The following is a 26016-nucleotide window of genomic DNA, read 5'->3' as shown; positions in this document are numbered from 1 at the left end:
AAACGAAGTTTTTAATTTGATGAAATGTATTCATGCTAATGTAAGACAGAATATGTAAAATATTTACAAATACATTTATTTGTTCTATAGGCACAAACAATGTCAATTGTAAAGTAAAGTTTTAGTTCTTTGAAATCACTTTTCAGTAATTAAATTACTCTAACCTTTCTGGCAATTTTAGTCTCTTTAAGAAAAATAATAAGTATAAATATATTTGACCTGGGGCAGCACGGCGGCGCAGTGGTTAGCGCGTGTGCGGCACAGTTCTGAGGTCGTGGGAACCTCCTGCGTGGGTTCAAATCCAGCTCCCGGGCCTAACTGTGCAGAGTGTGTATGTTCTCCCCTGCCCACTGCCCGATGATTGCTGGGATGGGCTCCAGCACCCCCGCGACCCTACTGAGGATAAGCGGTGCAGCTAATGAGATGAGATATTTAGAATAGAATAGAATATACCTTTATTGTCATTGTTACAAATGGGCTAACATATTGTGACAACGAAATTGGACATGTCACTCCAGTTTTACACATTCATAGTGAGGTATGAGCAAGAAGATAAAGGAACAGAGAAGATAATGTTATAAGACAAGGGGGATAAGGCTATAGTTATAATTTACATGGTATTTACACAAGAAATGTCGGCATGTGGGATGTTACATACAGGGTTGTCGTGATAACGTTGGTATCGTAACGGTTGTGCAATATTGCATTTGGTGCAAAGTCATCATAGTGCAAAAATAGTCAGCATGAAACAGGAAATGGTCAGACATTGTGCAATTTGAGCATTAAACGTAGTGCAGTCGACATGTGCAAGAACAAGGCATGAGTAACATTAAATTCGTATGAGGTAGTGTTGGCACGAGTTTTCAGGTTTTTTTTTTGTGCGGTGTCTGTTTGAGCAGTGAACAAACATAGTGCAGACAGCATGTACGTGAGTACCATTTTACATACGTGTGAGGTAGTTTTTTTTTGCAACAGTTTTCAGTTTTTTGTGCGGTGTCTGTTTAGGGTGGTAATGGCTGTGGGGAAGAAACTGTCTCTGAGTCTGTTTGACCTGTTTATTAATGGCCATGCCACCCTGAGAGCACTCGATCTTGGGAAAGTCGTGCCTGGTTGGTTCTCGAATGGGAGAAGGCCTGGCTGCGTTAGATAGGTCATTTGGCGCACGCTCTGCTGTGACAGCACTGACGTTACCGCTCTGAAACGGTCGGGGGAAATGAATTTTCCCAAGGGGACCAAATCAATTGAATTATTATTGTATTGATGCGACAATCACAAATTATGCCGAATGTAATGGAACTTTTCGTTTTTTTTAAATGACTTTTTGGTAATCAGATTACATTTTTCTACATTTCCAACGATTCGAATCTATTTTCATGAAATACTTGTATTTATTTTTTCTATAGCCACAAATATTATCAATTGTAATGAACTTAAAAGTTCTTTGAAATCACTTTTTTGAAATTGGATTGGATTTCTAACGATTTGAGTCTCTTTTGCTAAAATATTTATATATCTTTACCATATTTATCCCATAGTCAAAAAAATGTCAATTGTAAAGTAACTTTTTAATTTTTTTAAAATTACTTTTTAAAATTTGCATAACATTGATTCGCATTATTGACAATTTGAGCCTTTTTTGATAATACACGTTTGCTATCCATCCATCTATCCATTATCTGCACCGCTTATCATCAGTAGGGTTGCGGGGGTGCTGGAGCCCATCCCAGCTATCAACTGGCAGGACGACACCCTGAACTGGTTGCCAGCGAGTCGCAGAGCACACAGAGATGGACAATTCACTCGCTCATTCAGTGGTCTCGTTTGCCCGCGTCCATGCGTCCCAGACGCATCATTATTGCTGGGGACGCATTGTGTCGAGTCAACGTGCGTCCCCGGGACGCAACTTTTTAGACACAAAATTGTCATTATTCCCAGATTACCGGTACTTTTTTTATTAACAAAGATTTACCGCACTCCAAACTTTTTGTCAGGCAGATCCGCCTTTGTTGTTTTGGTCTCGCGCCGATCTCGACAAACGAGATCTCGTTGCTTCGAGTTTACGTCATTGTTGTGGCGGTTGTCGAGTGAAACAGAAGTATGCCTCCGAAAAACATTTGGTATTAGGTGCTGATCAAAAAAGAAATTGGTAATTTCTTCAGTGTCAGTAATAACTCGAAACATAATACAGAAAGAGGTAACAACGGCAATAATTCCGGCACGAAAAAACGGCGGAGAAATTCTCCAGAAGATCGCGCAGGCAAGGAAAACACGTGTGTTGAAGCGAACGATTCGACGAAAGAAAATAAACAAAAGAATACTCCTAGCAAGAAAAGGACTTTTCTGCCAAAATGGACTAAATTATATTCCTGGTTACGCTATGAGGAGGATGATAATGGAGGCTGCATGTTCTGTGATGCGTGCACCCAGCAACACAACAACACCAGCTTATGAAGGCGCATCTTACCAAACAATTGGACCTTGAGAAGGCATTACAACTGTGTGGCGGGACAGCAAACCACGAAGAATATATGAACTGAAAAATCTGAAGTGATTAAAACTGCATGAATATATAGACTAATATTTCAGCAATATTATTTTGTATAATGTACAATATTTTTGTGAACTGAAAAATCTGAAGCGATAACTGCTTTGTATAACCAATTAAGTGTGATGATTAAAACTGAATGAAAATATTGATTTATATTATATAATTGTCAACGATTTACAATTTCAACCTCGATAACACAAAATTTTGACCCATAGATCTCTGTCGGGACCCATAGATTTTTGAGCATGCGAGTCCCCGGGACCCATTGCTTTTCAGAGGTAAAATGAACACTGCTCATTCATACCTAGGGTCAATTTGGACCGGCCAATTAACCTGACATGCATGTTTTGGGAAATGTGGAAAGAAACCAGAGTGCCCGGAGGAAAGCCACGCAGGCACGGGGAGAGCATGCAAACTCCGCTCATGAAGGTATAATCCCATGAGTTCTTTCAAATAAATTTTTAAGTAATCGGATTACTCTCATAAGAAAGGAGCATGATTTAACGTGTACTGAATTTCCAAACTTCACACGCAAAGGAAACTTTTTAACATTTAGCATTTCGCTTGTTGTATTTGTGTCTTATACTTGAGAAAAAAAGAGCCTTTTTTTCATAATTCACACTTTCTATTAAGTATTTACCAGTTTTCCATACAAAAATAAAATAAATAAAATAAAGTTCTATGAGCTGTTACAGATTGCGGTTGTGGATTAAAACTTCCAAAACCCGTTAAAATGTTTATGGTCCGGCTATTCGCGGAAATGTTACTATGACTCTTATAAGATTTTCCTTTGCCGACATTTCCTGCCTCCCGCCCATCTTTTACAATCAAGCTTAGCTGAAAGCGCGCGTGTAACCACGGCAACCGGAGCTCCTTGACGCCCACCCAAGCTCACAGAAGGATATTCCTCGAAGAAAAAAGAAAAAAAAATCTCTTTTGTGCACACAGGAGGAGGAGAAGCGCCATTAATATTCTTTTGTGCAAGACCTTATGGCGGTTACGAGAGCCAAACTTGAGACTCGTGTGCACCCCGCAAATGTAAATTTTGTCTGATTTTGATGGATATTTTCCAATATTGCTCGATGACGGTGGCGAGGGAACTCGAATGGCAAAGTGTGTCAGCGGGAGATAGCGTCTGGACAATGGCAGGGGCCAAACGGGGAGGGAAGGCAACACAAATCAAGATGGCAGTGATTTCTGTACAGTTTGAGGCGTCCATCTTGTTTTGTCTTGGACACGAACGCTTTTCGCGATAAAACTCGGGTTAAAGACAAAGCTTAGTTGACGTACTCCGCGTTTAATGTTCTGGATTTTTGGTTAACTAGAGCTAACGATAATAATGTGGTCACTATTTTTCAAATACACAGAGACAATGGAAGGAAATACAAAATGCAGTTTCTAAATGTTGATTTCAACTATGAAGGCACCACCTGTCAGGACCAGAACGTAGACAAGATCCACTTGCGTTGCGTTTCTCACAAGTTTTATTGGTCTTGGGATCAAGAGATCGCAGTTAGAATCCCGGCTCCTCCGTGTTACATGTCGAAGTGTCCTTGGGTAAGACACTGAACACCTAATGCCCCCAATAAGCAGCTTAGCGCCTTATATGGCTGCACGGCCGCTATTGTGAAATGTAAAGCACACTGTAAAGGGCTTTGGGAAGTCTTGACTTTAAAAGCGCTATATAAATGCAGAAATATTGGAAGAAAGAGAAAGACCACAATCCAGTGATCGCTGGATGCGGGAAGCAGGTCGCTATGAACGCCATGGCGAGCGATGGCGGTGTCGGAAACGGAAAAATTGGTCAGTAGCCGGGACTGTGAGAGCAAGGCGTGGTCAGGGTCTGAAACGAGTCTTAAGCCAGAACAGGAAAGTAGACGTAGTCGGGGACAAAAAAAGATCGTAATTCGAAAGCTGGGACTGGAGACATTCGAAGGCGGGCTTGCTGGTGGGTTTTGGACCGTTGTCCTACTGCATGAGCCAAGAGCGCTTGAGTTTGCGGGCACGAACTGATGGCTAGACTATGTTGTTACCCTTTTACAAGGTTGTAATTATTAGAACCAGTCCACCGGCTCAAGTGCATTCTGGGAGGTACCAGGTGCCCCTGGACACCAAGTTGGTGACCCCCTGCTTTATACAATATATTGTAAGGACTTGAGGCATGATATAAGAGGGATCAAACCAAATTCAAAATGTCAAAAACATCAAAGCTTTACCTCAGGTAAGATTATGTGTCAAGGTCATTTTTTTCCAATTAGCTCCAACCTGACCCTGAACATCTAGCAGCTAATACTTGTCATATGACGAACAATGGAATGATAAAAAAAAGGAGGCAAAGTATGCTAAGGTTTTAATCCTTTGGGATGCTAGTCACGTTACTGTCCGCTTTGATGCTGGAGGTTGGCGGTGCTAGATAAGCTTTAGGACCAATCCTTCCAGGAAAACCACATGAGCGACTAAAGACGACACTTCTTCATATTGCTTAATAGAGGTTTTGTTAAAATCCATTCAAACAAGGTTTCAACTCTTTATTTTGGTACATAGTTATTTCCTTTGTAAGTTCTGGCTTCATTTTATAAAATTTAAAACCTTTCTTTGAGGAATAGACATATATAAAATTAGCACCAAAATGATTAATCGACTTCTGATTTTGAACCTTCAAACATTGGCCAAATGGCATCCATACTGGTATGAAATTAATAAAAACTGAATCGAATTATGTTTTGAAAGTACCTTGTATGCACCACTTTGCTTTGCTAGCAAGGTTCTGTTGCCGCAAAGAATAGTTTAGCATGCTAAACAATATTTTAAAGCAATGGTTCCCAAACCTTTGCAGGCTGGCGCCCCCTTGGCTCCCCAGTGTACTACTAGCTACTTAGTCCTTTTGTAGATGCACCTTCTTCGACTTTTACATGTAATCCTTTTTGATATGCCGTGTATTCTAATATGAGATCATTTTTAAAGTGCTGGTACAAATGACTTGTGTTTCCTCTGGACCTAGCAACTACGCGAGAGTATAATGTGCCACCAACTTTTTTTTTAAGTTCCACGTGCACTTCGTCAAAACCAAAGTAGGTCCAAACACGTGATGTACCGCCCTTCTTCGGTGCAAGCTTCGTTTCTTTCTCGTTTGTTGACCTTAGGACTATGTTTACGGAGTCCACCATGACACTCAATGAGCTCACACGGTTGGTGTACTGTAGCATAGTGTGGTGCTTGCAAACTTTGAATCACGTTCATTGGCTTGTGCTATTATTAAAACTTAAATGATTGGTCGGTGCTTTTAAAACTCAATTGTGGTTGGCCAAAACTCCATCACTCATTACAAAACCTTGAAAAACGCAGTGCTTTGCGGTTTCACAACCAAACTAGGTTCAAACTTCTGACTTTGACTTCGGACTGCCGCCCCCCTACGGACCCCTCCTACCGCCTTCTTATTCCTCACTGCCCCCCCAGATCTTTCCACCCACTTTGAGACAAATAGTACGCTGCTTACACTTAGATTGTTTTGCATTATATTCAAATGAATTCTCCTCACCCCTCTGGGGGTGGTGTCTGTATCATTCTCAGACTCGGGTCCTCTACCAGAGGGTTCTGCGTAATATATTGTCACAATCACCCGGATCGGGAACACCTGTGTTCAGGATTTGGCGCCAACAGCCAGGACAGCTTATTGGCGCACCCTGTATATTTAAATCCCCAGCTTCCGGTATCACTTTTATCCGATTGTACTATGCGATCTGTTGCCATCTGCTCAGAAAGCCCGTACCTCCGACTCTTTGCCTGCCTCCTGTTTTTCTACCTGATCTCCGTTGCCGACCCGTTTCCGAATCTGCCTACGACCTGCCCTGCCTGCCTGACTCCTGATCTCTCTTCCGAACACAACGACGCCCTTCTTCTCCAGCCCCAACCAACAACACGAAGACTACGCCTGTCCGCGACCATTACCGCCAAGCCTTCACCCGCCTGTCAAGTCTCGACAATCCGTCAAACAACGGATCGAAGATTCACGTCTTGTCATTCCTTCCTTCCAATAAAAACCAAGAAACGAGTGCAAGTGATCTCAGTTTTCCTTACATCCTGCCTGACATATATTAGCTGTTCCTATGACTGCACTCTTCTTGACTGATGTCAAGAATAATGTTAAAGAGTAATATGTAAAATAATATTGTCATTACAATTCAGATGTTGTTCCTCAAAATTGTTGGCGCTGCTCTTCCAGTTCTGCCCTGAATGCCCCCACTACCACAGGTCTAGGTTGGCCTTTCACATGTGTTCCAGCTGCGCTTTTAACTTTGAACTTGTCCAGTTTTTCGTGTTCCTTCTTTCTAATTTTGGTGTCAGCTGGGAACGCAGCATCTATTATCACCGCCCTCTCCTGCTCTTTTTCCATCGACACTATGTCCAGTTGATTCGCCAAGAGCTGCTTGTCAGTCTGGAAGCTGAAATCCCACAGGATCTTGGCCCTGTTGTTCTCAGTGACCCTCTGTGGTATGGCCCACCGGGATTTGGGTACTTCTATGCCATACTTGTAGCATATGTTCCTGTATACTATCCCAGCTAATTCATTGTGACTCTGCATGTATGCTAATCCATCTAGTATCTTACATCCCGACACGATGTAATGGACTGTTTCAGCGGCATCTACATCTTGGGTTTGATCTACTCAGGTAGATCCTCTATGGCCCATGTACCTATGACCTGTTTTTCTAACAAAAATAAATTAACTTTAGGGGTCTGGCATACCATTTTTCCCCCTTACTAACCCGGGGGAATGGTTGCTGATGGATCATCTGTGCCCTATTTGTCTTCACACCACAGCTCTTTAAATTCATTTTTGGGTTTTGTTTTCTTTTTGCCTTGTGTTTATTATTCAAGACTTTATACTCCTAACAATACTGTATTTGTCCCGAATATTATAGTTTTCTTCTTTTTATTTTTACTAACATTATAACTTGTTTTTACCTGTGTATTTATACTATGACTTGTTAACTTGCAAAAAAAAAGTTATTGTTGTAATGTAAAATAATATTGTCATTTCAAATTTTTGACTTTACTACTAACCGACCATATTTCAGCAATCATAGTCCGTGCTCGCGGACAAGCCATCCATACAGTCAGCACTCGCTAAGCCTCCGCCCTAATATGAGCTAACGAAGCATGAGAAGGATTTCTCAACCACTTGACAAGAAACTCCCTTTTGTTTCATTAACCCGGTTCCCAGTTTCTAATACGACATTTGTAGGTCGAAACCTTTCCCCCAGTTTTAAAAGACAGAGAAGGCGGCCGAGTGTACCTTCCCGGATGACTGGATGCCCTTAATCATGGCCAGGCAGACCATAGACCAGGCGGCCAGCAGGCAGAGCGTCATCTTCCAGTTGAGTCCTCCACTCTCTGAGATGCTGTCGGAGATGTCCAGCGCCTCGCGATACCAGTAGTAGGTGGTGGCTGAGCTCTTCTCGCATTCTGGCACCACATCTGGATGATAAAAAGTCGCTTTGTGATGCCATAATTTATGTATATCTTTTTAATATGATAAAGTGTTCCCTGGCAATGTTTCGGTTTGGATTTCATTGATTTCATGCACGTGCTCTCGGTTTTCTTTTATTCTAGGATGAAAATGGTGATAGTAAGATGACGACTGTTTCAAATACAGTCCAAACGCTAACCAAAACCGCAAAAAGATGAAAAAGGAAGAGTTTATTCAAGCGCATCTAAACATTTCACATAATTGCACGCGCAACAGAAGGCGCTTGACAGATGCTGCAATGATGATTTCAGCCTGATGGCGTCAGCAAGTAAAATATTCTAAAATTATGGACACCACCAATAACTTTTGATAGGATTATAAGTGAATTTTAGCATCCAACAGTTTAAGCACTGGCCATTAACTGTGATGTCATATTTTGCCGTTATAGGTCCGATAATTGTCTTGCCGATTATCACCCTCCCTCCCTGGAAATTTTGTATGGTAGGAAAAGGTCAAATAAAAATAATGTTTTTTATTCAAGGTACAGTGTGTTATATTTGGCCAGTTAATGTCACTGTATTGTGAAGTGCAATTGAAAATGAATGCTAGAAAGCACAAAGAAAAAAATTTTTTTGCTTATTTTTAAATCTTATACACTTTATATACTTATATACTATACTTTTGGGGGAGAGGTGCTAAATAATACACATTTTCCCTTTTAATGTTGATTTCATTTATGTCTCTCACTAAAATCAACTAGGTTTGTTTACCTGTTTTGCTAATACGTGGCTTGGCTATGGATGGATTTGACTGTACCATCTTGTCTATATGGATGGATAAAACTTGGACTAAAAATAAAACAAAAACGTCGTGTAGAAAACAATAATACACACAGGTCTTATTTTGCAAAAAAGTCAGAATTTGCTTGTATACATTTTTTCTGTAATACAAATTCCAGAGTACTTTGCATCATAGAAATATCCCAGATGAGGGAAACCATATATAGGGTCCATACCCCGCGTAAATTCACTTAATACAGCTTGTTATGGAACGGATTGAGTGTGGAAATTGAGGGAATACATTAATATTAGATATTTAGTATGGTTATTTTTGCAGGGGAAAAAATATGAAAATTGAATCCTATTAGAAATGCTTTTTGCAAGATAACTTACAAGTGCTGGTACTGTTCTTGACCAGTGGACACTCGTGCCATGGCAGCGGTTGCTGGAAGGATTGTGAGAAGTAGAAGAGGCTCCAGCTGATGATGACGTTGTAGTAAAGAGCCACAAAGAAGCAAACCTGTGCAGAAAATTCATTATTGTTAGTAAAGTTAAACAACATACTGTAATTCAAATCGGATATTGGATTTTGAGTCTTGCAGGTTTTGTAGTCTGTACACGTTTTGTTTTAATATGACTAAATTACATTTCATTATTAAACAAGTGACATTATTCTTTCCCTTGTTGTATATCAGCGCTAGTTTGATTTTGGCCATTAAGAAAACAATACAAAGTTATTAAGTTTAATATACACATTGGGAACAATGGTGAAGACATTTTAGCATCATGTATATTTTGCATTGTATCAAGGTTTTCTATTATTGTATTAATTCTACCCTTTGGTTACAAATAGCTCCTGAGCTCTGTGTGTAGCTAATGTCTCTTACAAAACAAATTCAATAACTAAAATAAATATGTGTTTAACAAGTTGAGAAGTATTGTTTCTCTTAAGCCATTAATAGTTAAAAAAAATAATAATAAAGAAATGTATTGTTAGATTTAAGAAATAAGCACCGTTTGTGTTTAAACAAGCAATGACAGCTAGCTTAAACAAAACACAACAAAAGAGTGATTATTAAACAAGAAAAAATTACTATTGTCATTTTTATGAAATATAGTCTTGCTTATAAAGTAATATTTCTCCCTTACTATTCACAGTTAGTAAAAAATTAACAAAAGTATGGTAAGAACTATTAACGTATGCATGCAAACAAGCTGGGAAGCTAGCTTATGCTAAAAGCACACCTACTGTATTTGTTTGAACTAAAAATATGAAGGACTACATTTTTTTAACAAGTTGGTTTTGTTTATAAGGTAGCATTTTTCAGTGGTTAAACATTTTTTTTTAAAGAAACTTGCCGTGAGAAAAAAGAATAAAAGGACTCATGTATGCTTAAAACATGCTATGTAAGCTAGCTTACTCCAAAAGCACAATTGATGCATTTATTTTTTGCGGTTAGGTTTAATTTTTTTTAAAGAAAAGCACTCCAGGATGAGTAAGTATGCGTCCAGACAAGGTAAGTGTGCTAGCTTGCGCTAAAAAATAAAACTAAAGTGACTATTTGATGAACAAACTAAAAATATGTTTGTACTCCATTCCATTAATTAATACTTTTTGCATTCACTAGAAGATGTTTTTGTCCACACTGTGTGCAATTCAGACCAACACACTCCCATACCTTGACCCGCTAACAAGCTAACGATGCTCACCACGCAGCTAGCGAAGCCGATGCCACCCAGTCGAGGGCTGATGTAGTTCCAAACGCCGATGCTACCCCGACGGATGCGCTGGCCCACTGCCAGCTCCAAGAAGAAAAGCGGGATGCCGATCAAAATCAGGAGTATCAAGTAGGGCACCAGGTAAGCCCCTAATAGTCAGAAAGAACACATGCAAAATAGCTGTGTAAAACAAAAAAAAAACACTTTATCTGTCCTGATATCATGCATTAGAGCAGGAGTCGGGAACCCATAGTGCCATAAAAGCAAAAATAGTTTGAAATACTTTGAAAGAGTCACGACTCAAGACTAAATATAACAAAACTGCCAAACCCACTCTCTAAACAAAATTCTTCAGCACATTTTTTTTCACTGTGTGACGTTCAATGAGTTGATTAATCGTATGAAATAATAAAAATGCCAAAGCCTCTGTCCCATATAAATATACCCAGTAAATTTCGTCTTCCCCCGCAGTTGAGGCTCATTTTAATGTTCAATTTTGTCCTAAATAATTGTTTCAAAACAAGGTGCGAGCAAAGTTCTTTTGTAAAAAATGTCACAAAATACTGCAAACGAGAAGGATACCGTGTTTACCTTCAGTGCAGACCGCGCTGGGCGAGAAGGAGTGTGCACGGCCTGTGTATAGCTCCTCCCATTCTTACAGCTCACCCAATCAAACTGCTCTATTGCTTTTGAAGAGCTTCTAGGTGTTTAAAGATTGTTATGTAGCTTTTCATCAGAAAGTGTCTCAACCATGAATATAAATTGTTTAATGAGATTCCATAGAAAGGATTATTTACAGTCAAAACGGAGTTTGCTGGTGTGACACCTTGACTTTATGATGTAGTTAAAATTATGTGAACCATCTGTTATGGCTTTGCGCGTGCGACTCTTGACTGTAAACATTGTTACAAAATAACAGATCACAAAATTTCTGTTTTATCTTTATGAAAAGAGCCAAACATGGGTTCCCGACTCCCGCATTAGAGAATATTAAATGAACAAACAACTATATCTTATAAACCATTGGTTCTCAACTGGTCTGACTTCAGGAACCCCATTCAATCCTAATGACAAACTGGGAACCAAATCAAGATAAAATGTATCAGATGAAAAGGATTGTGCAGTTTAAAGCAGAGATAATGGAATACATTCATCTTTTTTTCCGTGATAAAAGAAAATGGCCAGCAAAAACAAAAAAATTGTAAATACCGTACTGTATAAGCTGACATCGCATGTAAGCAAATGCCTAAAACTTCTATAAAACAGCCACACACTAAAAGAAATTTAAAATACTAATAAACGTGTACCTAAGCATCAATAATCATTAAATTGTGTCATTTTTGGTTTCTTCATTTTCCTCATGTTGAGGTTTTTGAGTGTTTTTTGCCTTCATGTAGGTTTTAGATCAGGGGATGCTGTAATAATAGTCTGTGGTTTGCAATCATCTGTGGTCTGTGTAGCCCCTTGAGACTCTTTGTGATTGAGGGCTATACAAATAAACGCGACTTGACTTATTAAAGATCAATGTACTGGTAAAAAGCTTAAAATAGAACAGTTTTTAAACCATTCATTGTACCTTCCAGGAGTGCTTCACTGGCAAACACTCATACGCCATTTTCGTATTTTGCAACAGTTTTCTTCTTTGACGCGTTTGTTGTCACTGTTTCCCACATATCTTAGTACTTATCACTAACTTTCTTGGAACCCATTATTATGAGCAGAAAAAAGGAAATGAAACCAACAAATCACAAAAAATGAGATGTGGTCCCTCTAATATGCGGTGATTCACTGAACAGGTAGAAGAGTTTGAGCAGGGCATTATTGCCTATTAAGGAGTGTAATTACCTTCCATTTTCTCTCCTTAGTTTTATTTTGCCAAGGCAAATGCCCACGACCCACTGAAAACGGGTCCGCGACTTACTTTTGGGTCCCGACCCACCATTTGAAAAACACCGTTATAAACGATAACTAGTTTTTCGACTTCTCAACTGTAAATATTCACAAATGTATTTAAACGGCTCTTACTGCATATTTGATGGCCAATCAATATCTAAGGAAGCCTGAGAGTGCCAAAATCGAATAAATAAAAAAACAACCGTTTGAAATTAAACCAATTAAGAAATGAAATGTGGGTTGCATTGTTTGAGATGTCCCTAAAAAGTTAAAAATGTAAATATTTTATCTATAAAGTTTTTGTTAACAGTGCCCGACAAAGTTCAGAGCCCTTATGCTTTTTTTTCAGCCGCGCATACACTGTAAGTGTAAGCGACGTCATGCTTGCCCCAGCAAGTTTTTCCCCCCGTTTATTTAGTGTAGCATGAATATGGTGAAAGTAAGAAGAGGCCTTCCTCAAATAAAGTCCAAACGGCAAACCAAATCCTAACATATATGAAAAAGAAGAGTTTATACATGCACGTCTAAGATATGCTCGTACTTGCACACGCATCATTAACAAGCTGTCAGAGCTGCAATGATGACACAAGCCAGGAGATGGCGGCAGCGAGTGAAAGTTCCAAGTTCAGTACAGCTCCTAAGGGTAATAGGACTACTCACTTTTCATTCACTTTTTAATGGAATTTCCATGATTTTTAAAAAAAGATGTTTGACAAAGTTTGTCCTTTGATAACACAGTATTTAACTTTTATTTTTTGCGTTCAATTTTAATTGTCTTAGTAACCAAAGCAAACTTTTTCAACAAATTCAATTTTTTTCTATTTAACGTCCAATATAAGTGATTCAATCCTAAAAATGGATTGCTTTTTGTGGACATTTGTCATGTCGTGAAAAAAACATTGTTATAAAATCTGTGATGTTCTCAAGTATAAAAAGTATAAGCTATTACATATTACAATGTTTATTTATAGACTTTAAAGAATAGTAATCACCCATTTCATAATAATGACCAGCTAAATAAATACAAATAAAAAGCCATTGTGTATAATTGCCTGTATTTTTTTTCAAAAGGTAATTTTTTATTTCATTTTGACACTCTTGGGCTTCTATAAAAAAGCAAATGTTTCTCTAGATACTGTCCATCTAAATCCAACAATCTTACCTTAACTTATTCATAAATAACGATTTGCGTGTGGGTGCGTGTGCAGGTGTGTTTGTATGTGGCTTATAGGCCCTGAAATGGCTGAACCGATTTTTGTGAATATATACACAGATGTACTTAAGGCTTCTGGGAATGTTTTTAGCTAGGTGCTGTATCAAGGCACCCTCAATACTGTAAATACCAACAAAATCCATCATCATCTGCTTTCATGTACAAGCGGTTAACGAGCTGCATGCTGCCATGCGGATTTTTGGCACTCCCTAGTCGCTCCCTGGCGCTTTTTCAACAAACCACAGCCCCAATAACCTTTCCCAAGTAGAATGCCGGGGCCATTATGCTTGTAGGTCACTATTTGATGCGTTTAATTCATTTTCAAAAATCGTTATTATTGTTCCGATTGTCGTTTAAAAAAAATTAAAACCCTTTTTTTTGAAAGCCAGTTAAGGTCCTCTTTCCCCCCCATCCATACAAAACGGATTCTTGTTTATTTTTGATCATTTTAGCTGCTTTGCACTATCCGGCCACGTGTGTATTGTTTAACTGTTAGCTTAATCCGTCTCCAAATAATGTTTTGTTTATCGTGTCCCAAGACAGGATACGCTTTAAGTCAGACGGCCCCTCCCAGGTGGACGTATTGTCTCAACCATTAGATCATCTTGTTCTAATTCATTCCGGAAGAGGCTGACACATCAATTGGTGTCCAACCTGCCTCCCTGGTGATCTCCTATTGTCTCTTTCGTAAATATTTTGATATCATCGCTTTTCATGTCTTTCAAAAATAGCTTCGATAGTCGCTGTTGTTCGAGTGAGAGTATTTTTGCTTTAAAAGAAAAAAATATTGTAAGGGTTTCATTTCTAAGCCGTTATACATATACGTTAGTTGTTGTTATTGACAAATTCACAACAGAATAAGGATAGAAAATTAAACAAAGCACGACAGGTATAAGCTGAAGCTTATTTTGGTTGGGCCTGCGGATCTGTCTTGACACTTTTCATATTAGTATCTTTAGGAAACAGAATGATGATAGCCAAGTATTAAAAAGAATAAAGCAATGAAATTGTCACCATTTTAAATAAAATTTTGGAATCACCTTAAATCAGACAGCTTGTGAAAAAATCAACATGTGGCTGTAAAATAAGATATACATATATAATAATAATAATAATAATTTCCTTTGTATTGTCATTCTTTGTAACAATGTACACAGAACGAAATGTCGATACACCTGACCCGTTGTAGCGAGCCGATGCAGCCGCAGCCAACAGAGGGCGCCGCCATTTTACCAATTAGGTATGACTCGGCCGAGGCGCGAACCAGCGACCTCCCAGTCTCAAAGCGGGCACACTACCATCTAGGCTACTACATTGTAAATTACCTGTCACGGTTGCCCATTGACTTCACTTGGCCCCGCCCATTTTCCGCCAGCTGCGGCTCGTTGCCTGATTGGTCAACGAACCTCTGCACCCGCAAGAAGTGTTTTGACTCTGTCCTGTATCCTGCTTGTGAATCCTGTCCGATATCAATCCCGTCTGTCCGGTATCTGCTCGTGTATCTGGTATGGAATCCTGGCTGTCCTGTCCTGTCCGTTATCCATCCCGTCTGTCCGGTATCTGCTCGTGTATCTGGTATCGATCCTGGGTGTCCCGTTTTGTCCGGTATCAACCCCGTCTGTCTGGTATCTGCTTGTGTATCTGGTATCGATCTCGTCGGCCTATGGCTTCCTGTTTTTACACGCCGGACTTCTGTCTTACTTCTTCCGCCCAGCGATCGCCAAATCACTGGCGTTTGTGTTCACGCGCATGACTGCCCGTTTCTCATAAAATAAAGCTTGTGTGAAAACGTTACGCATCTGGGTCCCCCTCCTGTTCTGGTTCTGACATTATCATTACACAATCTAATAAAAAATACAAAATAAATGTATTTTGAAATACAGTATAAACATAACAATTTTTCCGTTTTGTCCCATTTTAATACAGTGTTTTCGATACAGTGATACAAAAAAAATTGTACACAAAGAAATAAAACAAAACCAAATAAAGCAAAGAATGAGAAATTAGTTAAAAGTAAAGAAAATTGTCTTCCTTTCTCACTTAGCTGAGAATGATTCACTGACCAGACTTAATATATGGTAAGCCCGACTCATTTTCCACTATGCGTTTTCCTAAAGAGACAGTAACACACCTCCAGAGGCACCATGAAAATAAATTTCTGTTTTAAAAAGATGAAATCTGATGACGTACTTAAAAGGTAAACAGGGGTTTCTGTTTTTTGGTGTGTGTTGGCTACTTAGAATCCAGACATGTCATTTTAATCCAATTACACTTGAACTCAGCAGGGTGACCACTGCTGTTTAAAACAGACGTGACTCCTGGAGCGAGTCATGGCTACGAGTTGAGTCATAGAAAGAGTGTGTCAGCTGCCGGGCACCTCGCTCCACGAGTGCAACTGTAACGTCATGTTATAGGGCCTTTTTGGCATGCAACGTATATTAGATCAGTGACGAGAGCTTGCTTCTTTGATTCTCTGCGGAGTCGCACATTGAGGATTCAGGCTTCGGGAAAATCTTGTGTTAAACTAAGCTGCACTTAAAGGTATTCCAAAACAGAGTTTCTTTTCCTAAGTAGGGACAAAACAAGTAGTGTTACTCCCCAAAATTATGCAAATAGAAAGAAAATATTCCACACGGCGAAGGACTCAAGAAATGTAGTCCAAAAGTTGACTGATCTCGATTGTTTGCTGTCACATCATTGAAGTAACACAACGTTTTTAAACTGGTGAATCCCATTAACAGTACATAAGACGCCAGCTCCGAAGGAGACAGCGATTGTAGTGAACATACAGCTAGTTTTAAATCAAATCAAATTTGTAAAGCACACTTCTGGCTATAAATTGCGGTTAAATATGCTTAATAAAAAATATTCAGCATACAATAAGACAATAAAATCCGCTCTTTTATCCCCACCCAACAACCTGAAAAACCTAATACACAGACACACACAATGGTTAAAATCAAATAAAACAAAATAAATAGTAACGGAGATAAAATGTGATTATGACATGGCACAGACTAACCATGTGAGGAAAGGGATCAGAGGGAGGCTCATCCACACTGATAGGGATGCAAGCAGATGGCCACAAGATTTGGCCTCAGGATTTCAGCCATTGAACCACACCCTACCAGTGTGGAACCCCCAAATGAGGAAACAGTGAAATATGAAAATAGAAATTAAAAACAACTGCAGGACAATACGTAAAACGTTGAAATAGAAAAAAAAAGTAAAAAATAGAATTTAAACAAATAAAAATGATCAATTAAAATCTATATTAAAAAAGTGGGTCTCGAGCCTCCTCTTAAAAATATCAAGGGTCCCTGCAGACCTTTTTCTACTTGGAGGTCGGCGATTGTGACTTTTCATTTGTGTTTTTTGCCGCGTGTCACTGTTGGTATATTTTGTCTGGCTAGCTTTACGTTTGTGCCGGTTTTGCTTGGTCTGTTTTTTCCCGGCTGACTTCACATTTTTTGCCATTGTCAGAACCCATACACACAAACGTGTAACGTTTTCACACCGAGCTTTATTTACGGAAGTGGGGCATTCATGCGTGGGAAAACAGGAAGCCAGGGGCAGACGAGCAGGATACCAGACAGGACGGGACAGACGGGATCGATAACGAGCAGGATACCGGACAGGAAGGGACAGACGGGATCGATACCGGATACAGGATAACGGGGTTTGGATCAGGGATCGATACAGAATACGGAACAGACGGGATTGATAACGAGCAGGATACAGGACAGACGGGACAGACAGGCTCGATACCGGATACAGGATACAGAATGACAAGGCTTGGATCAGGGATCGATTCAGGATACAGGATAACGGGGTTTGGATCAGGGATCGATACAGGATACAGAATACGGAACAGACGGGACCGATAACGAACAGGATACCGGACAGGACGGGACAGACGGGATCGATACCGAATACAGGAAACACAACGACGGGCCTTGGATCAGGGATTGATACAGGATACTGGATACGGGACAGACGGTATTGATACCAGATACAGGATTTAGGATAGTTCGGGAACAGAATAGGAGCCAGAGTTAAAATGCTTGCCTTTTCCGTTCGCTGACGGACTGAACAGGAGTGAATGAGAGTACTGAGTTTAAATAGGAGGGGAACCAATCAGGCAACGAACAGGGGGGCTATCCGTGTGTTAGTTTATCCAGTTAGCCTCTTTTTTTGCCCTTTGTTGTACTATTACTCCATCCACCTGCAACACAATGCCAAGGCATTCTCCACAAAAACTACCGAAACTTGGCGAAGAACACTCCTAACCTCTTTGACAAATTAACACGTAAAAGATTATGGTGACCGGCGTACTAGGGTGCTGGTTTTCCTCCGCTGGTTTTATGCAAAAAACATGTACTATTTCCTCACATTTAGCATGTTTAAGAATGTGGGATTACCTTTAAAACCTGAGTGTCTGTTTTATAGCAACCCTCAGTGATGTAAAAATGTTAAAAAAACAGACGATTGATTCACATATTAAGCAAAAACTCATGTACAATCTCATAAATAAGATGTTTTTGGGGCTTGTAGTAATGTGTTATTACACAACTTGCAGAGGTAAAATGGGGCCCATATAATCCAGCCCAACCCAACCCCACCTTTTCCATTTTCCACAGGGTTCCCACACCTTTTCAATGGCCAAATTCAAGCACTTTTTAAGACTTTTACAATTACTCCAGTACCCGACATCCTGGTCGTTTCACCTGTCTTCTAGGGCGCAACGCTTCATAGGACAATGTCATACCAACTAATGCCAGCTGCTGTTAGTCATGAGGGATGAAAAAACTGCAAAGCAAAGCAACCAGAGAGCAGTGTCAGCATCAATTTTTAAGCAGACCTGATTTATTTTTCTTCATTTAATGCGTGGACTATCGAGTCAGACTGCCGAAAAATATGACAATAATTTTCAAGCACTTCATCCAACATTGAATCACTTTTCCAACCTTGAAAACACAAGAATTTTCAAGGATTTCACGCACCCGTACGAACTCTGTTTCTCTGGGCTGTGTACCTCGTTTTCTTTTTCCAATTTTAAAAAATTGTAAAACAATAAATACACTGACGGTTAATCCACTTACCACCTCCATTCTTCTGGCACAGGTAGGGGAACCTCCAGACGTTACCGAGGCCTACAGAAAAGCCAACCTGGGCCAGGATGTACTGCAATTTGCTGTTCCAGGCCGGCCGTTCCTCCTCTTCTTCCTCTTCGTCGACGTCGGATCCGTTCCCCTCGAGGTCTCGATCCTTACCGTCCCCGCCATGTTCCCGGATAATCAGCGAGCTCTTCTTGAAGGAATCGTCGCAAGCGTCCTCGTTGGAAAGAAGGTCCCGTGCCGATTCTGCGACATCGTCGTCAAGCTCTCTCTTGACGGCTTTGCTGTTTTTGGGCATTTGATAATGAAAACGAGGACGAGGGGTTGCCGGAAGCTACTTGTTGTCGTGCCGAGGTAGATCAGTTGTCTCGCTTGGCAACTTATAAGTCTATTTGAGTCCTTGAGGTCTTTGTTTGAGGTTTTTTTTTTTAGTTCTTCATTATCACCAGCTCTGTGGAGCACAATGCAGAATTTAATCAATGGATCTTGCTGTAAAATTCAGAATTTTTCAATATCGTGGACATTTTATCGTACAACCACAAAGGTATGAAGGGCCAATCTTGGCATAGGTAGAAATAAATGTATGAATAAATGCATATCTAAAAACAAATAATATAGTCTTTACAGTCATTGAAAGCAACATTGTGAAGCATTGTATATAGCGTGATAAGACTTGGCACTCTAGAGTAAAACATTTTGTCATTGACATATTTTGGTATTTTTTTGTTGTTGTGTTGTGTTGTGTTGTCGCGTCAAATGGCTTCACAGACTACAGACTACCATTAAACAATTCCCTGATCTGAAACCTACACGAGGGCAAGGAAAAACTCAGCATGAAGAAATGAAAAAACCCTGAGAAGGGGCCACACATCAGGTAATCCCCTTTCCAGGATGACCAAGCTGCAATGGATGTTGAAAGGGCATCAACATACAATAAATACAAAAACAGCATCAACATGAAAAATCGGTAAAACTGAATGTCGGGTTTACAGCTTCCTGAGGTCAATATCATTTATAAGCTAATGAGTGTTTTAAACTTAGATTCAAACACTTCCACTGAGGTTCCAGATCCAATCTCAGAGGGCAAAGCATTCAAATTAAACACAAAAATAAATAAATGACAAAATGCGTAAATAAATGAATAAATTGCATTTTTGTTATATCTTAAAATATTACATGATTTATTTATGTGTTCAATTGTTTATATGGCATATATTTGTAAGTATTTTTTATCAAATATATCTTCTTCGCCTTAAAAATCTCATGCAACGTCTGTGAACAGTTTAAAGAAGGTGTAAAGTGTACTTTTATTCTTCACCTTCGAGCAAATCGTCACAGACACCTGGGAACTGTGAGTATAATAGTGATAATATATGTTTTCTTCCCACCATGATTCCATGCAGAAGGGCTATATTCACTACTAGGAAAATCCCTCGCCTTGCAGGAGAAGCAGCAGGACGGATACTATCGTTTCTCCAACCTAATAAATGAGAAGTAGGCGGGGCATTTACATAAGCAAACCGCATCGGTTCAAGATCTTGAAAATGTATGAAACATTCTGTACTGAGATATTCTTAGTTAATAATGCATGGTATGTTTCAATTCAATTAATTAAAAAATAGTTTGTTTGAATAGATAGATTATGTACATCAGGTGTTACCAACATGGTACCCAAGGGCACCGGGTTTCCCCTAAGAACACCCGAGTGGCAAGCGGACTGGTTTCGAATTGGCATTATGTTTCACTGGTTGACTGAGCATATTTTAATCTAGTTCCTAATCATAACAACCTGGTAATAAAATACTAATAACATAACAACTATTTTATGAATAAATATCAAACCGATAGCCTTTGGCCCTAAACAGTCACAAAAAATGTAGCTCTCAGCTTCAAAAACATTAGCGACCACTGATGTTCTACATGTTCAAAAATCAAATACTACAAATGTCTCATCTCATCTCATCAGCTGCACTGCTTATCCTCAGTAGGGTCGCGGGGATGCTGGAGCCCATCCCAGCAATCATCGGGCAGTGGGCAGGGGACACCCTGGACTGGTTGCCAGCCAATCGCAGGGCACACGGGGACAGACAACTCACTCGCTCAGTCACACCTAGGGACAATTTGGACCGGCCAGTTCACCTGAAATGCATGTTTTTGGAATGTGGGAGGAAACCGGAGTGCCCGGAGGAAACCCACGCAAGCACGGGGAGAACATACAAACTCCGCACAGTAAGGCCGGGAGCTGGATTTGAACCCACTCAGGAGGTTCCCACGACTTCAGAACTGTGCCGCACACGCACTAACCACTGCGCCGCCGTGCTGCCCTACTACAAATGTGCCTCTGTGAAAACAGTCAGGTCAATAATACCACTTGGCCAATTTCATTCTATTTGGGTTGTTAAGTATAAAATACCAACATTTTTGGATTGTTGCAGACAAGATCAGCCTTTTGTGTGAAATCCAACCCAATGACTAAATTGTACTATTTAAAACAACTGAAAACATTTTTGGTTGTCACGACCAGCACACAGGGGAGACCCAATTGCAATTCTGACAATTTTATTGAAAGAAAGCGGAAAGGCAGCACCCGCGATCCAATGTTCGCTGGTCGCGGGAAGCAAGTCGTTCTCGCAATCGGATTGTTATCCGAATACGGAAGTGCATCTTCCGTAGCGGGCGATGGCGGTGTCAGGGACGGAAAAACTGGTCGGTAGGACAGGACTGGGAGAGCAAAAACGTAGTCGGGGTCAGAAACGGGTCATAAGCAGGGACAAACGGGAGCAAAAACGTGACAGGCCGGAGTCAGGGTCAAAAAAGGCTCGCCTTATAAAAACAGAAGTTCGCAGACGGACTGACAACAGGGGCCTGACAGACAGGGTTCAAATAGTGACAGGGAGCCAATCAGAACCCGCGGCGGTTGGCGCAAAATGAGCGGGCACAGGTGAGTCCCATCAGTAAATATGACATTGGTGTAGTTTCAAATACCTTTTTTTCATTTAACCACTATGAAAATAAATAACACGATTGAGTGTATTTTTTAAATTATACACTTATTTTTGGTTGTTTTAAAACATGACCCGTTATCGGGTTGTTTTCTATCATTTCTTTTTTGAACACACAACACTAATTTGGGGGGAATTTATAACAAAATTAATCTTTTTTTTTCTTGTCAGGATTTGGCACACCAACTTCCCCCAGACAGCGCCAACCGGTGGGAATTGCAGAACTGCGCACGCCTGCATCCAATCACCGCAGCCTTTATATTGCATGTACCTGAAAGTCTCTTCTTGATATAGTAGTCACAGCAGGTTTTTTTTCTTTTTTTGTTTGGATGTTTTGTTGGTTTGTTACTTTATCCCTGAGTTTTGTAATTCAACATATTCTTCGGAGCCTGCTTCCCTGCTTTTGGGTCTACCACCAGATAATAATATTTCTAAGGCCATTCTTATCACCCTAATTCTTTGGGGATGTTTATTTTTTTCCCATATTACAATGGACAGAATTCTAAATGGTTAAAAAATTGTTTTTGCATCACACAGTACAATTTCTTTTTATTTTTGTTTAATACGACACAATTTGGGGGATTATTTTAAACAGTGCAACATGTTTTATGAAGGCTTAGCCAAGTCAAATTGAACCCAATTTGCAGTTCAGGCTACGTTTACGTTTTTGGGAGTGCTTAAACATCATACCATTGTTAAAATATATTGCACCAAAAGTGCAAAACCATTAATCTAACAGTATATACCTAAATAATTAAACATTAAGTGATTAAATCATATGAGAACTTTTTTTTCCGCCACTGATGAAAAGTAGCCCGTGCCAGCAGGCTTAGGGCAAACAAGCAGAACCTCTCACATGATTTCAGATTTAGTTCTTTGGAAAATGTTAGCGTCTCCAATGAAACTAACATGCTTGCTTTTGGAATGTGGGAGAAAGCCAAAGTACACAGAAATAAAACCACGTTAGCATGGGAATTACATGATAATTTGAACTCAGGTGAACCAAAATTGTCTTCCCCAGAAATTCCCAATGAAAACTCACATTTAGAAATAACATGTTAAGAAGCTCACAATGATTGGGGTAATTAAAATGCATTGTTCAAAAAATAAATTGTTATAAACAATAACACAATTGCAAATTAAATGAAATCAGGCAAAACAACAAAGACATAATACAATATATCGTGATTTATTGATTGGTTGACTGATTCATTGACATTTTACTACTTCCCCCAGTTCATCCACCCAAGGGGCAATTAGGGCTGACAGGAAAAGGCTGGGGTTTATCATGTTCCCGTCTCCCTTCCATTACTAAAGATTTAATTCGCTTTAGGCTGAGCAGCAAAGTTAGCATAGCATAGTTAGCATGTTGGTGATATCGCGATACTGGAACGAACGACTCTGCATTTCAAGATCGGTATTTGACCACACAATTTCATTTTGAGAGAAATAATCAATCCAACAACACGTGTTTAGAATATATTATGATATAGTGTGTTTGATTGCCTTTTTTTAGCTAATAATCATGGGTCAGAAGAAAGGTAGTGATAAGGGGGGAGGAAAATAGCAAAACAGTGTGAAGAACATGTTGAAGAAGGAAATACAATAATTGTGTCTGAGTGTCTGTCCTTTTACAGCTTCTCAAAGGTACAGAAAAATATTTAAAATTGTTTTATATTCTTATTTTTATTAAGTTTAATCTTTATAAGCTACCTACTATCTATCTTAATATTTTAGGTATTTTAAATACCATTACTTGCTGTTGGATTTTTTTTTTCCAGAACTGAAACAACTTGGTGTTTGAACACCGATCCTGAATGCTTTATCTTCCAGTTCTCTAGTATCATTGTACAGTATTCTTATTACTCACAATTCAAGTAACACAATGATCTTCAACCTTTTCTGCGAAATGGACCAGTTTAATGTCTCACAATATTCTTATGGCCAAATATTAACATTGTTAATAATTATTATGATTATAATAATAAGCCTAAATACACTGTGTAATCACTAGACCAGTAGGAATGTAAATGACATGGGAAATAGCATGATATTTCATCTCATCATCACGCTTTTTTTACTCAAGGTACCAGAGACGAATCTTACACTCTAACATTTACTCGGTATCTCATAATTGTATTGTTCTACGACATTAAAATAATACAATGTAAATTTTATTTTGATATTGTGTTCATAGTTTACAACGCCCCACTTGTTTAACAATGTGGCACTGGGAGGGAAAATAGTGATGATGAGAGAACATCTAATACATTTTCCTATGTCATCTACATCCTAGTGGTCTAGTAGTAGTTGATTTGGCACTCTCACTGCTGCAATCTGGGTTAAATTCCTGAGGCATCCAACGTTGTGCAAATGTGGTCAGTGATAGTTTTCAACTAATCAATAATTGCTTAAACGCAGTAATAAATTACTCTAAAATTATACAGTATAGGCAAACGATAAGGAAACTTTTATCTATTTCTGTGTGACCCGGTATCAAACGACCCACAGCCCGGTAGCGTTCCGCGGCTTGGTGGTTGCTGACCACTGAAGTTACATATTAATTAATAGTAAATGAAATAAAATAATGCAAACATGATACAATAGAAAGACATGATTAACATCTCCCCCGCCCCCACAGCTCATTCCAGCCTTGAATATAAAGAATGAACAAAAAACATCAACAATGACGCTTTTTTATGAATCACCACCATCTATGACATGCTTTTCTTTTCTGATCTTCTACTCTCACGTTGTGCGGGTCCGCCGCATCAATTGTCTGACGGCGGATTGAGTGATGAGAGGAAAAGACCCAAGGGTGTGGACCACGCACCACGCGCGACATCAGGCCATTTTGTTCATTTTCTCTTTCGCGGAACATTGGGATTTAGCGCACACGGATTAGGCCGATTAATAGATTTACATAGTTGCGGATTAGCTCGCTTTCCTTGGAGGATGCTGAATAACCTTCAATGCGGCGTGGCGTTATTTAACGAGTAGAGGAGAACGCATGCGTGGGGAAAAATGCACCATGATATAATACTTAAATATTAATTGGGGAAAAACACACACACGATATGAAAGAATAAAAAAAGCACGCGATTCATTTCTTGCCTACAATGCGCGCTTTATAAACCACATGTGATTTCATCATCCCATCCATGCGCGCGCACGCTGGTACCCCATGCCCAGCCTCGCGTGAGCGCGCCCGCACGCAAACCGATGCTGTTACTCACCGAATGAATAAAACAAAGATGGAGAGGACGCGGGGTCGTCTCAAGGGATGAAATTGTGGGAGAACATACACGGAGGGGACATTATCACTTAAAAGTTCGGTAAGATATATCGGAGAAAGCGTCGAGAGAAGGCCGAGAAGGTTCGGTGGTTCTTGGGTTCCACTGGACTGCCAGTCGCGCGCTTCGACCAGTCTCTTTGCCTGCCAGCTGGAATGTACTACTAATATGGAATTAGAGGGGTGCGGCCGCTTGCTTCTGTCGTCAAATCATCATGTTCCGCTCTCTAAGACCATGGTTCCTCACTTAAATGGATCTAAAACATCTTAGAAATACAGTTTAAATGATTTAAATGTCATGATACTTATATTTGCCCCGTGTTTTATGAAGACTTTTCATAACTAAACCCCCTCTTTTGGGTCAAAATTGGTCCATCCCACTACTAGCATATCATTACCAAAGGGGTTGGCTTAACGAGCAATGTGCCTCTGTTTATAAACCGCCCAGACGATGTGTTCTCTTTTAATTTCTTTTTCAAGTCATTTGTCAATATATTCCAAATGTTATTTTCGAAACATACATTGTGGTCAAGGTTATTTCACGTTTTTCCAATACATAAATGTCCAAAATCGGCTAAACGTTACCCAATTTTGAAGTAAACTATTTCGTCTATTTTATTCTGAAATTTGTTTATCAAGTAGGAAGTTTAAATTACAACGTGTAAATATTTTTTTCTTTTGTGTGCCAGGATCATTTACTTTTATGTTTCTAAGTAAAACCGTGCTTTTGAGTTGAAAGAGGTTAAAAGGATGAAAGGGTATTTTTGTGGTGGACCTTAGAATTTGAATGAGAAAGAGAATTAGAATTGTCTTTGTTGTCATTGATAACAACATAGTGGATATTACTGACAACACGGTTGGACGTGGCACTCCAGGAAAAACATATTAAAATACTTCTATCTATCTACCCTGGTCATATCCCTCAAGAGGGATGACCAGCAGCAAGACAAACACACAGACAAAAACAAAGAAAAGGAAAAAGT

The 26016-nt window shown here is 39.5% G+C and overlaps 1 protein-coding gene across 1 annotated transcript in view; it reads right to left on the bottom strand.

Moving 5' to 3' along the window:
- Nucleotides 1–25153, bottom strand: part of slc6a15 (solute carrier family 6 member 15) — a 40043-nt gene extending 14890 nt beyond the window's left edge. Inside the window, exons 1-5 of the mRNA XM_088340457.1 lie at nucleotides 24978–25153; nucleotides 18725–19190; nucleotides 10508–10665; nucleotides 9191–9317; nucleotides 7845–8026 (exon numbers count right to left, since the gene is read on the bottom strand). Of these exons, the coding sequence (XP_088196583.1) occupies nucleotides 7845–8026; nucleotides 9191–9317; nucleotides 10508–10665; nucleotides 18725–19037 (780 nt within the window). The 5' untranslated portion in view covers nucleotides 19038–19190; nucleotides 24978–25153. The remainder of the gene's footprint in view (nucleotides 1–7844; nucleotides 8027–9190; nucleotides 9318–10507; nucleotides 10666–18724; nucleotides 19191–24977) is intronic.
- Between the last annotated feature and the right edge of the window lie 863 nt (nucleotides 25154–26016).

The sequence above is a fragment of the Urocampus carinirostris genome, chromosome 7 (assembly GCF_059441175.1).
Source record: "Urocampus carinirostris isolate Australia breed hairy pipefish chromosome 7, RoL_Ucar_1.0, whole genome shotgun sequence".
Classification (NCBI taxonomy): Eukaryota; Metazoa; Chordata; class Actinopteri; order Syngnathiformes; family Syngnathidae; genus Urocampus; species Urocampus carinirostris.
The sequence above is the reverse complement of the archived record's forward strand: the minus strand, read 5'-3'. Positions and strand labels throughout refer to the sequence as shown.